This window comes from Coenobita brevimanus, chromosome 52 (assembly GCF_032717465.1).
Source record: "Coenobita brevimanus isolate Jiangsu-jjx chromosome 52, ASM3271746v2, whole genome shotgun sequence".
Lineage (NCBI taxonomy): Eukaryota > Metazoa > Arthropoda > Malacostraca > Decapoda > Coenobitidae > Coenobita > Coenobita brevimanus.
The window spans coordinates 1184949-1198700 of NC_137005.1; the positions used below are offsets into that span (position 1 = coordinate 1184949).

At 41.4% G+C, this 13752-nt stretch overlaps 1 protein-coding gene across 1 annotated transcript in view; it reads right to left on the bottom strand.

The window, feature by feature from the left end:
* Positions 1–13752, bottom strand: part of Hcs (holocarboxylase synthetase-like protein) — a 79218-nt gene that overhangs the window by 34992 nt on the left and 30474 nt on the right. The window contains exons 7-8 of the mRNA XM_080272935.1: positions 8441–8645; positions 4647–4763 (exon numbers count right to left, since the gene is read on the bottom strand). Coding sequence (XP_080129061.1) covers positions 4647–4763; positions 8441–8645 — 322 coding nt within the window. The remainder of the gene's footprint in view (positions 1–4646; positions 4764–8440; positions 8646–13752) is intronic.

Here is a 13752-nt window from a genome sequence, read left to right on the forward strand (position 1 = left end):
CTCCTAGCGGACAAAATCCAAGATGGCCGCCATTTTTCTAGAAAATGCATATTTTGAAGAATTGCTTCAAATATAAAATATATTAATGGATATAATGCATTGCACAAGCTCTTAATGTACCTGTACATATTGATAATAAAATACGTAAAATGTGTGTCTTTGTGTGTAAATAAAGCATCATAAACAGTGAAAATCCAAGATGGCCACAGTTTTATTTGATTGTTGATATCTTTGCTTCCAGGAACGATGTATATGATATGTTTTTGTTTTATTCCTGTCCCTTTCTCAACATTACTCTCTGATAAGGAGGAACCAACACTGATACCAAAATATCAGGCTCAAGAAGGATTTACTGAGATGATTCATGTGACTTTGAGACTGAGAGGTGATATACTGGCACATCCCATGTACAAGGGCTTTGTTGTCAATGAAGATGAAATGATATCCTGCGTCTCAAATAGCCTTTTTATGTTTCTTTGGTTGATGTTTGGTGGACAGAGTCTTTTGGAAGCAGACCCAGACGACGTAGCAGACGATACAAAACAGGATGACAGTCAAGCAAAAGTTCTTAGTACTGCACAAGACTTGGTTTACAACGTCACTGGAGGTAAGCTCTGGACTCCTAAACATCTTGGGCTTGCCAGCACTTTGCACCAGGCTACACGGTCTAAAGAACTTGTTGAACTATTTCACAAAGCTGGACACATCATAAGTTACCCGAAACTACTGCAGGTTGACACATCCCTGGCTGAGTGTACACTGAAAACAATGGATGCAGAAACAGGAGCAGTGATTCCACCAAACTTTGTACCAAACAGATTCGTGCACTTCACGTGTGACAACACTGACATCAACGACAACAGTTTTGATGGTAAAAACAGCTTCCACGTCACACAGATCACTGGATGACAAAGAGGTCCCGAAGCGGACAAAGGACTGAAGGACCTTCGACCTTCCCCAAACACGAGTCTGAAAGTTCCCGAAGTCATGGATCAACTTTCACCTGCTGCAGTGGTGACAGGAAGACTAGAACCTAGAGCAACTGAGGGCATCAACAAAGAATGGTACAATGAATCAAATAATGACAATCCATCAGCAGCTCAAGCCACTGCTAAGGACATGGTTTTTTCCTGAAACGACAAGATGTGGACATCAAGACAGGCTGGACACATTTTAACCAAAGGAACTGTAGCGCCAATCCTGAAATGACAAGTGCTGGTTACATACCAATTGTCCAGGCCCCAGCCCATGAACCTGACACTCTCCATACGGTGGTTCAGAGATGCAAACACATTGCAACACAACTTGGACAACACCATGTCGTACATACAGTTGATGAAGCCTTTTATTGTAAGCTGATGGAGCTCAAGTGGGCAAAGGACGAATACCAGGACTTCCTGATCGTCAGAATGGGCGGGTTGCACATATCGCTGAACTTTCTGAAGGTCACTGGGAAACATGTTCAATCATCTGGTCTACTGGAGGTTTGGGTTGAATGCAAAATCCTTGGTCCTGGTACAGCAGAACAAGTCCTCACAGGCAAAGGCAAGTCATACTCCAAAGCAATCCGAGCACATAAGCTAACCATCCAGGCCATGTGGAGAATCCTGATGCCAAAACTCCTGACCTTCATCCAAAACGAAGCACAAGGGCTGAGGGCTGAAACAGAGGCAAAAGCAAACAGCGAAGACATTGAAGAACTGTTATTGCATCACTGGTGCCAATGCTGATGTCCCTACCCCCAGTCCCAGACTCATGTGTTAAACTGATCACCTGCAACTGCGCCAACCGATGTGTAAGTGCATGTTGCAAATGTAAAAAGTCCCACTTGCGTTGTACAGCAGCATGCAAATGTAGAACATCCGATGATGATTGCAGCAATGTCGAAGCCCAACAATGACACTGTGTAAAACACACTGCCACTATGCCTGTTCATCAATTTGCAATCTGCAAGTTGTTGTAATATAAATATGTTGTCAGCCATCCTGGATTTATGTTTGTTTATTACTTAATTAAGAGAAAAGTAATGTCAATAAAATAATTAATGTACAATGACTTTATAGTGGGTTTTAATAAGGTTTTACGGTCGTCATAATGATATACGGACGAGGCACCACTTGTAAAAATGATGCTTTTGAGTTTAAGGCGGCCATCTTGGATTTACCCGTCTGACGGTGTCAGCTTGAGAGATACAGCTTGGCAAACAGCAAAAATGGATTCTGCACAAAAAAAAAAAAAAAACACCCTAGAAAAGCTTATTTTCCAACTTTGACTCCAAAATGCCTGGAGTTGTCCAAATACCTGAAAACCGGACTAGACTAATTCAAGAAGGGACCATTTAAAAAAAATTAACTTTAGTTCTTTAAATAAAGCAGTGTAATGATAACAAACAGTGTACAAATACCAAAAATAAAAATCACTTCTGCTTTTTTACACTTTCTAAAATCTATTCTATTTCTATAGCCCGACGCCCTAATCCCGCAAAAGGGTGGCCGCAGACAAAACGCCTCCAAGTCACTCTGTCACCCACCATTTGACTCCCTCCCCCAACTCACCCCCTCCCTCATATACCTCTCAACTCCATCCCTCCACCTCATCCTCGGTCTACCCCTCCCTCTCCCTCCCTCCACCTCACCTACATACACCCTCTTAGTCAGTCTTTCATTCTCCATCCTCTCCACATGTCCAAACCACCTCAGTGTATTTCTCCTAATCTTTTCAACCACATCCACATCTACCCCACAACGTTCCTTCACTTCTTCATTCGTCAACCTGTCCCTCCATGTCACTCCACATGCTCCTCTCAAGTAACTCATTTCCACTGGTCTCACTCTTGACTTGTTCCCCTCTTGCAAGGTCCACGCCTCGCTTCCATACGTCAGGGTAGGGATCACAATACCATCATGCAGTGACTTCTTAACTTCCATACTCACCTCCCTATTTCTCATCACTGCTTTCAGTGTGCCAACAACCTTCCTTCCCTGCTGTACCCTTTCACGTACTTCATCCCCCAAAGTTCCATCCTTACTCATCACACTACCCAAGTACTTGAATGCACTCACATTCTCCATATCCTCACCATCCAACCTCACTTCACACTCTGTGACTTCATTCCTCTCAAACACCATAACTTTACTTTTGTTTACATTAACTTTCAGCTTCCTCCTCCTACACACTGTCCCAAATTCATTCACCAAACCTTGCAACTCCCATTCATCTTCACTCAACAATACTGTATCATCAGCAAATGAATGCAAGAAAATAATAAATGCCACTATAGTCGACCCTCCACTTGTGCAGTTTTCATGTACACCAAGCCCTTGTTTTTTGACCGACTGTTATTCAACAGTTTGTTGTTTCAACATTTATATATCTATACCCTTTTACGCTGTTCAACATGGTTATCCCCGCCATTCAACAATTCAAACCATATGCCACCAGACAGACCAGGTGAGCTGCCTCAATCTCCTGCGTTCTGCCCTGCTGATCGGTTGCCTCTTCACCCATCTGCATTTCTATTTTACCACATGGAATACTACAATACCATCTTGGCTCCACTCAAGACCCCTACTACTACCTCTGTCAAGTGCAGTCATATGCTCACCAACCTGAGTGAGTGTTTTGCCATCACACAGTCAGGTGACAATTGCGCCAATGATTAATGAACGCTCTTAACGCATTATACTGTTTTGGCACAAATTTTATGTAATGCACATCTTAGTTTGCACTAGGTCAGGTAAGTTATAATCACTGGGGGGTTTTGGAGGCAAAGCCCTCCATTTAGGTTTCAGTGCTTCCAGTTAGGCTTCCACTGCTATTTACGGTTTTAAACTGTGTACATTTAAGTTTGTTTTGGTGTGGCCACTTCTCATAGGATTAAGGTGTCTGGCAATAGATAGACAGATCAAGGGTGGTTTAAGTAGAGGCAGACATTATGTGGTATGGAAGAGAGTGAAGCAGTACAGTATCTTGGTGAAAGGAAAGGAAGAGGAAGAGGAGTGCTGAGAAAGTATGGCATTAGCATGAAGATAACATAGGCCATAGGCATTTCTGCCACAGCCATCGTATTTGTGGTTTCCCAGAAGGGAGCAAGAGAGAGCAAGGCATCAGAGATGATGATGATGATAACTTCTTCCAATGTTGCTGCACACTGCCTCACCTCATCTCTATCATTCCATCTTTCCTCTCTTATACATGAAGAAGCATCCAGCCACTCTCATCCCCTTTTCTTCCGCTCACAAGTCAATGCTTTAGATATGATTCAAATGTCTCCTGGAGGTACAGGATTAGTACCAATAAGTGCTAAACATGGAAGTGGAACCAACTGCACATGGAGCAGAGATACACAACAAAGGCATACTCTATCTGGGGGCATGAATCAGAGGAGAAAGGAAACTCCAAGTACAACCTCCATCTCTCCCTCCTTTATTGTAGGAGGTATTAGGCCACTTACAACACTAGTGTTGGCCAGTGGAATCAAGACATCCTCATATCAATAGTTGGTGAAGAAGTTCCCGGCCCTTATTTCTATCTTTTTAAGTCGTGTACTGTATAGCATCTCTTATCAGTTTTGTACATGAAGGAAATACTCATACAGTAACTATTACTTCTGCCACATAATGCACTCTTTACTTCCTGAAACTCACCTGATAAAAGCCGTGGATACATGAGCAGGGACATCTCCACATACTACAAGCAGTGTTGTACTTCCACACCATGGAGATTTGAATGCAAGCTCATCAGTTAAATGATACACAATATATCTGTAAACAAAGGAATATTGTTACTTATATGAGTGCAATGTGGACTTCCTGTGGCTGGTGATGGCAAATAAAGGACACTGTATGTGCAACATGAGGATGGGTATAAATGGGATAGTGACATACTAATTTAGCTGGAAGAGCAAATGGGGCTGTTGGAAGACTATGGACTGTCTACTAGCAATTAAATAATTAAACTTAATCCACTCATTATCAAATTCTTAATTACTTCTTTTTATTAGGAACATAAGGTCTACGGTTAGACTACACAAGTCACAAATTCTGAAAACTAACATAAAATTATTCAAACTACTCTACTTGTAAGGCCTCACTACAAAACATCATAATAGAGAACAGCATTAACGAGAATGTCAGGGAATATAAGTGGGTAGATTAAACTGCTTATGATAAGAAACAAAAATTATCATGAAATATGTGGGAACACCTGTTCATCAGATGGTAAAAGAGTGTGTGTTTCACCACACAGGGAGAACAGATATGAAGTAGGTGGTGAACAGGATGAACTGAAAGAGGCATGAAGGTCAAAATCATGATAACTTTGTATGGTAAGTGAACACAGGAGAAAGGTGGCAAAAAGGATGAGCTGAAAGAAGCATGAGGGTCAAAATGATGATAACTTTATATGGAAAGTGAACACACAAGAAAGGTGGTGAAAAGGATGAGTTGAAAGAGGCATGAAGGTCAAAATGATGGTAACTTTATATGGCGAGCGAACACAGGAGAAAGTGAGATACAGGTGTCCGTTAGGTGGGACACTTGTTAATCAGAGAGTAGAAAAGTGTGTGTTTCACTACACAGACAGAACAGATACGAAGTTGGTGGTGAAAAGCCTAAGTTGAAAGAGGCATGACAGTCTAAATGATGATAATAATACTGTATATGGTAACTAAACATAGGAGAAAGTGAGATACAGGTATCAATTAGGGAAGTATGGACACTGATAAAAAAAAAAAAAAGTGGTGACAGAAGGACATACAATCTTGAAAATCAATACATTTTGCCTTTACCACTTGCTTATTATGCAACTGCAATGTACAAGTTCTGTCTTTCTTTCCTTTATTCTTTCCTCGTCCTTCTGCCTACGGGTGACTTTACATTCCCTCTTCCGTCTCTCTGTCCTTCATTCTTTCCTCTTCCTTCTGCCTGTGGGTGAATCTACACTGAGTGACAAGCCAAATGGTTTCCTGTACACCAGGTAACCATTTACTATGCTGGGTGGTAACCATATAACCAAATTGTGGAACCTGGTGGTTTAGTTGGTAATTACAGCACTCCAATCGGATTGACCTGGTGAAGGTTTGTATCCAAGGGGTGGTTGGGGTTTATTGCTCACATAATGCCACTCAGAGATGAGTGAGGCTGGTCACTCTCATCTTAACCTATTAGTGCCCTGTGTCCTCAATACAGGACAGAACTGGGTATTTTCAAAATTTAATAAAGAAGGGACCCCCGGGGTAGGGACCTATAAGCTTCGCGACTATGAGCCAACAGGTGGAAGGCAGTACGCCTGGCACCCTTCCAGCAAAATCCCTAGCACAGGAAGTCTGGGAGTCAATGGGTTAAACACTGGCAAATCTATCAGTTTCTTTAACCCATCAGCGCAGTGTCCTCAATATCGGAAGGAACTGTGCATTTTCAAAATTTAATAAAGAAGGGAACCCCGGGGTAGGGACCTATGAGCTTCGCGACTATGAGCCAACAGGCGGAGGGCAGTACGCATAGCGCCCCTCTAGCAAAATCCCTCACACATGAAGTCTGGAAGCCAATGGGTTAAGTGTCAGGACCAACTTGCCTAGCACCAGGCTCCTACGCTCCTCAGGGGGCAATGTAGGATTGGATGATGAATGAATGTACAGTACATGGCAAAGTCACCTGATTACTGAGGTGCAGCATCCACAAGCTGAAATACATGACTGCAACACACTACAAAATCAAGAGTAGCTTTCTGTTCACTGAGTAACACAATAGGCAATATTGCCCAGGCATTCAGTATGTTTTCTGTATAAAAGCTCAATACAGAAAATATTACGAATCATTACCACAGAAGTATACTGTGTGTGTGTGTGTGTGTGTGTGTGTGTGTGTGTGTGTGTGCATCCCAGCTCTGGCAATAAACTAGACAGTCTGTTCTCTGAGGTCCAGCAGTCCTCCTAATTGCAACAGACAGCATCACACATCTTCAAATGTCACCACCCTGGCATTAACAACCTATGCATCATCCATACCCTGCAAATGACAGGATTCTCACACTCAGGACTGGAAAAGCAGAGTTATCATTTCTGTGGGTCTTGATAAATTACAGGTGTGTTTCTGCACCAATCCAGTTTTGAACTCATAGCCTTTTAATGTGCTTTACACATGTGGGACCTATGATATGCAAAAAAAAAAAAAAGATAAAATCACTATAAAATTCAGGTAGGATCACTTAGGAGGAGAATGTGGTTGATGTACTGGTGGTGTAATGTGTATGGATGTTAACTGGACCCATAGTATACAGTATATATATATATCATCATCATCATCAGCCGTTTGAGTATCCACTGCAGGACCGGCCTATCCCGACCGAAGTCGGGACCATACAGCCAATGTATCTCTACCAAGTGGCTTAGGCTGTCTAGTAGAGAATGTATGTAGGGTGAGAAGTGCTTGTTAGTGTAATTGTCGTGTTGGAGTGGCTTTGGATGTGTGTGTAGTCTGTGAACCAAGTGTAATCGGCCTGCACAAGCCGACTGGGTGCAAGCATACTTTATAGTAAGTGACACTGGCTCAACCACAGCACCCCTGGTGTCTGCCAATGTAATACGTGGCTGGGTGAACACTCCCAAAGTTTATTACCTTGGTGGAGCGCGAACCCTGGCTCACCCATGTATGAAACGCACACTCTACAGAGGCTCCATATATATATATATATATATATATATATATATATATATATATATATATATATAAGGCAGCTACTGTTGATTATCATGTACAGCATAGATTTCTAACCTAGAAACAGAAAAGCTGAGAACATTAAAGAATAATGGATACAGAAATTACCTTTTTGGGGCATAAGTAAAGAATATTTAGGTCTGTATGAATAAGCCACCCCAAACGGGATTGAGGCGTCTGGCAATAGATAGATAGATGAATAAGCAGCAGAGTGAAATATTTGATGTCATGTATGAAAAACAAATGAAAATTACTATGAGATGATTAAGACAAATTTTAAGACATGCTGTGGGCAATGTGTAAGAGACATTAAAAATAAAGTTTATGTAAAGTTTGAAGAAGACTGTAAGTGGTGTGGACAATGAGTAGAACAGCATATTAATGACTAAGTGGCATGGTCAATGAGTGGAACAGCATTTTAATGGCTAAGTGATGTGGACAGCAAGTGGAACACCACATTAATGAGAGAAAAGAAGCAAGGGAGACAAACAGTGGGAATGGCACAGATGGAGTCAGAATACACCAAACATGGAACATGGTGATGACAAAGATGTCTGTGACAATGATGATGACTAGAGGACAATAATGACAAGAACAATTTGGAGGAGGCTATACATGAACTATAGAAGCCGTATTAGCTTAATCTAATAGTACTGTTTTTGTTCTCTGACAGTGTCAACTAACAAAAGAACTGTTCAAACAACTTTTCATATGCAAGCCAGCACCTGTCAACATTGAGGCAAGCAGTGAGTGTGTCACGCACAGCACTAAAGTACTCCACATTGTTGGCAGCATAAACAAGGACATTGGGAGGCTTATCAACAACAGGGTCCAGATTGCGGCGACTGGGACCCTCCTCTTCCTCCACTCTCATTAGTGTTGCACCACTGCTCCCTCCTCCATTGTTACCTTCATTTGCTGGAGATCCACCTATAAAAACAGAAACACAAGGGTCACTGCAGAGAACACAGTCTTTGGCATGTGATATCCTATACTGTTCCAGGAAGATATTCCAATGTTATGCAGTCAACAATCAAATGTATTCATCAGCCTTGTATTATGCACAGTAAAAGCATCTCCCAGTTCTTTACACAGTGGCCTATTGATAGTATGTTCCAGTCTATTTCAACAACATTCAGAACATTTCATAATGCCTTTTGGTTCTGTAGAATTTCTTTCCTATAGGTGACTCTACACTAAGTGACAAGCCAAATGGTTTCCTGTACACCAGGAAACCATTTATTACGCTGGGTGGTAACCATATAACTAAATTATGGCACCTGGCGGTTTAGTGGGTAATTAAGGTGCTCCAATTGGATTGGGCTGGTGCAGGTTTATATTCAAGGAGTGGTTGAGGTTAACTGCTCATGTAATGCCACTCAGGGATGAGTGAGGCTGGTCACTCATCTTAAATGCCAGGACCAACTTGCCTAGCACTGGGCTCATACGCTCATGGGGCGATATAAGATTGGATGATGGATGGATGGATGGAATTTCTTTCTATTCCTCTCCCAGCAATTCTAGGGTATTACTATGTTACTTTACTTTACTGGTATCTTTTTAACAAAAGATATTCCTGTTTCTTGAGATTCACTATTGGCAAAACAAGTATAGTAGGAATAGGGGTTTACATCTATCAAAGATCATGTTATACATACCACAAACAGTGAATAGGATAAGAAATGCTGACACATGTGAAAGATGCGGAATATGAATGATGCCTTATATAACGATAAACCAGAATGTATTTCACTGATGTGACCCCAAGAGAAAACAAGAATGACAAATATGATAACAGCCAGCATAAAGAGAGAACTATCTTACAGCATGGCCGGTGCATGAGGCAAAACATTTATAATGTTCCTGTCCTGTGAAAAGAAAAAAAATTGTTCTGCAGAACATGTCTATCTTTTCTCGAACTTCAGTTGTCATTAATGAAGTGCACCCATACCCCATTACCCAGCGCATCAATGAACGGCATTTCACTAGACCAGACCCAAGAAATAGGTGAACATTCCAACAATCCAAACAATTTAAATGTCCATCGCCTTGCTCAATGGCACTTTGGTAGGGCAAACTGGGATGGATTTAGAAATTATCTTGCTGACATTTCATGGTAGTCTTCTTCTCTAGTGATGCCAATTCTACCCAGTCCCACATTTGCGATTTAATACTAGCTGGTATGGATTTATTCATACCAAGTCAACAGTTCACTAAAAGATCGAACTCTCCAAAATGGTTTGATAGCAACTGTGCCAGAACAACAGCCCAAAAATCATTAGCATATGACTTTTACTTAAAATCAAAAACATCTGAATCACTCTCTCAATTTAAAATTGCTATAAACCATCCAAAAACTGTAAAAAAATCTCACTAAATCAAACTTTTGTCAAAATCAAACATCAAAACAACTTAACAACCCTAAAGACAATAGAATTTTCTGCTCAACATTCAATTCTTTCAATAATAACTTTAACAAGTCATCATCCATTCCGCCACTAAAATCTTCAGATGGCAACTTTACAAATAATTTCATCCGTACTAAATGCTCTCAACTCTCCAACTCGAATTCTTCCTGCTCCTTCTGGCACCTTGCCAAAAACATTTCTAACAACTTTATCTCATCATCCTTCCCTCCTCTTTTCTACTCTGATGGCTCTGTAGCTATTTCTTCTACTGATAAAGCAGATCTCTTCGCTCAGACTTTCTCCTCCAATTCCACCTTAGACAATTCCGGCGCTGTTCCTCCATCACTTCCCCCCCTCTGATTTCCTCATGGCTGACATTAAAATTTCTTCAGCTGATGTATTTTCTGCCATCATTGGCCTCATTACTAACAAGGCATATGGGCCTCATGGAGTCCCTCCTGTTGTCCTCAAGAACTGTGCTTCTGTGCTTACACCCAGCCTAGATAAACTCTTTCGCCTTTGTCTTTCAACTTGTACCTTTCCTTCTTGCTGGAAGTTTGCTCTCATTCAGCAAGTCCCAAAGAAGGGTGACCATTCCCAACCCTCTAACTATCGTCCAATTGCTTTAGCATCCTGTGTCTCAGAAGTTTTCAAGTGTATTCTTAACAGAAAAATTTTAAAGCATCTTTCCTATCACAACCTTCTTTCTGGTCGTCAGTGTGGGTTCCGGCAGGGACGCTCCACTGGCGATCTTTTCATCTACCTTTCGGACTCCTGGTTATCCTCCTTTTGGGACTTTGGTGAGAGCTTTGCCATTGCACTTGACATCTCAAAGGCATTTGATCGAGTCTGGCATAACTCTTTATTTTTCGGGCTGCCCTCTTGCGGTTTCTCTCATTCAATCGGTGCCTTCATCTGTGGCTTCCTTTCCTGATCATTCTGTAGCTGCTGTTGTAGACAGCCATTGTTTTTCTCCTAGATCTATCAAGAGTGGTGTTCCTCGGGGCTCTGTCCCGTCACCAGCTCTCTTCCTTTTATTCATCAATGATCGTCTGAGCTGTACATCGAATTCTATCCACTTGCATGCTGATGGTTCCACCCTTCACCTTTCCATTTGGTTTCTGCAACGTCCATCTCAGCAGTTACTTCAACAAACAAAGGATGAGGCTGTGGCACACCTAATGTCTGACTTGGCCCATACCTCTGACTAGGGTAAAAATAATCTTGTAGTTTTTAATACATCAAAGACTCAGTTTTTGCACCTATTAACCCGTCAAAATCTTCCACGGGAGTACCCACTAATGTTTAATATTATCCAGCTCAATCCTACATCTTCCTTGAACATGCTTGGGGTTTCAGTCGCACAGGACTTATCTTGGAAAGATCATGTTGCATCTCTTGTAAAATCTGCTTCCATAAGATTAGGTGTGCTAAGCCAACTCTGTTCCTTCTTTACCCCTGCACAATTGTTGACTTTACACATGGGTTTTATTTGCCCGTTTAGAGTACAACTCTCATGTGTGGGGAGGCTCCCCACATATAGCTCTTCTCAACAGGGTGGAGTCAGAAAATATTCGTCTCATCAACTCTTCTCCTCTTACTGGCTCCCTTCAACCAGTGCCTCTTCGCCGCACTGTTGCCTCTTTATCTCTTTTCTATCGCTACTTCAATGGTCACTGCTCCTCTGAACTGTCTGCTTGCATTCCTCCATCTCCACAACGGGTGTGTAGCACCCGTCTAGCAGCAAACTCTCATCCCTTTTCTGTCCAACTCTCTATTGCAAGAGTTACCCATTACTCTCAGTCCTTCATTTATGCAACAGGTCAACTCTGGAACTGTCTCCCTCTGTCTGTATTTCCTACTTCCTATGATCTCCAGTCTTTCAAATGCAGTGTGTCCAGGCATTTTGAAATGAATGGATCTTGAATTTGGCTCTCTTTTGTATTGCTTTTGTTTTTTTTTCTTGGAAGGAACGTTCTGCGAGCTCAGCCTTTGGTTCCTTCTTCCTCACAAAAAAAAAAAAAAAAAAAAAAAAAAAAAAAAAAAAAGACCCACATGGGAAAGCAGATATCTTTGCCAGTACATGTGCCAGAAATTCTACCATAGAGGAAGTCAGCCAGAATGTCCTAATACCAGAACTTGACTCTCCCGCAAATGTTCCACTTAAAATTCAGACAAGATACGTAAAATCCATCCTAGACAAATTACCTACCAACAAAACTCCAGCACCAGATGGAATTCCTTCAATTGTTTTGAAGTGTTCCCCATAACTTGCCTCTGTTCTAGAAAAATTATTCAGACTTTGCATGTGCACTTCTTCATTTCCTAATTCATGGAAAGAAGCCAATATCCACCCAATTCCAAAGAAAGGAAATTCCTCTGAACCCTCTGATTACAGACCTATAACTGTTACATCTTCTCATTGTAAAGTGTTTGAAATTTTATTTATTAGGCACATAGCTAAACATTTTGAATGCAACGACTTAATAAGTGACAGACAATATGGTTTTTGCCACAAAAGATCCACCACTGACATTCTCAATCTCCTGACTCATACCATCCATCAATCAATTGACCTACATGGAGAAACTCATTGATATTTCTAAAGCTTTCGACAGAGTATGGCACCGTTCCCTGCTTTCCTCTTATCTCAGCAACAGGGCAATAAAAGTAGATGATGTATATTCCAATTTCCATTCAATTAACGCCAGCGTGCCTCAGGGATCAGTTCTGGCACCAACCCTATTCCTGGTTCATATTAATGATCTCTTATCTGTCACCCACAATCCCACCCATTCATATGCGGATGACTCAACACTTCATAGTTCATTCACACTCAAACACCCATTTACAAAGTCTAATACTGCTATTACAGCCATCTCCATAAATCATGACTTATCCACGATCAATGAATGGGGCAAAACAACCTTGTCTCATCTAATGCTAGTAAAACCAAATGTATACAATTTACTAACAGACAGATATTGCCAAATGCGTATATAACCTTCAATGCTACTAATATTCCCATCTCCAAAAGTACTGACATTCTTGGCATCTCACTTAACAATGCCCTCAGCTGGACCTCCCATGTCAGATCACTTACTAAAACCGCCTCAAAGAAACTTGAATTATTGTACAGAGTCCGTAACTTATTCACTGACGAGCAGTTAGCTATAATTTATAAGAGTCATGTGCACTCTCAGCTTGAATATTGCTCACCCTTGTGGAGTGGATATGGAGAGGTTGCATTAAAACAACTACAGTAGACAACATTCAGAACAAAGCTGCTGGAATCATTAATAACCCTGCTATTACTGTGTAAATAAACTACTGTACCTCCCCTACAAGTAAGAAGGGATGTTGCCTCCCTTACATTATTTTACAGATATTTTTATGGCAAATGCTCAGACGAAGTTGCGTCCATTGTGCCAACTCTCCATGCTTTCCCTCGTGCTACACAGGCATCTGGTGGCGCTCATGACTGGAATGTCACTAAGCCATATTGCAGAACTTCTGCCTATCAGAATTATTTCATTCCCCGGACTGCATCTCTCTGGAACTCGCTTCCCCAGAGTTGTTTCCCTCCAAACATCAACCTACAGCTGTTCAAGTCCAACTATTACAGATAT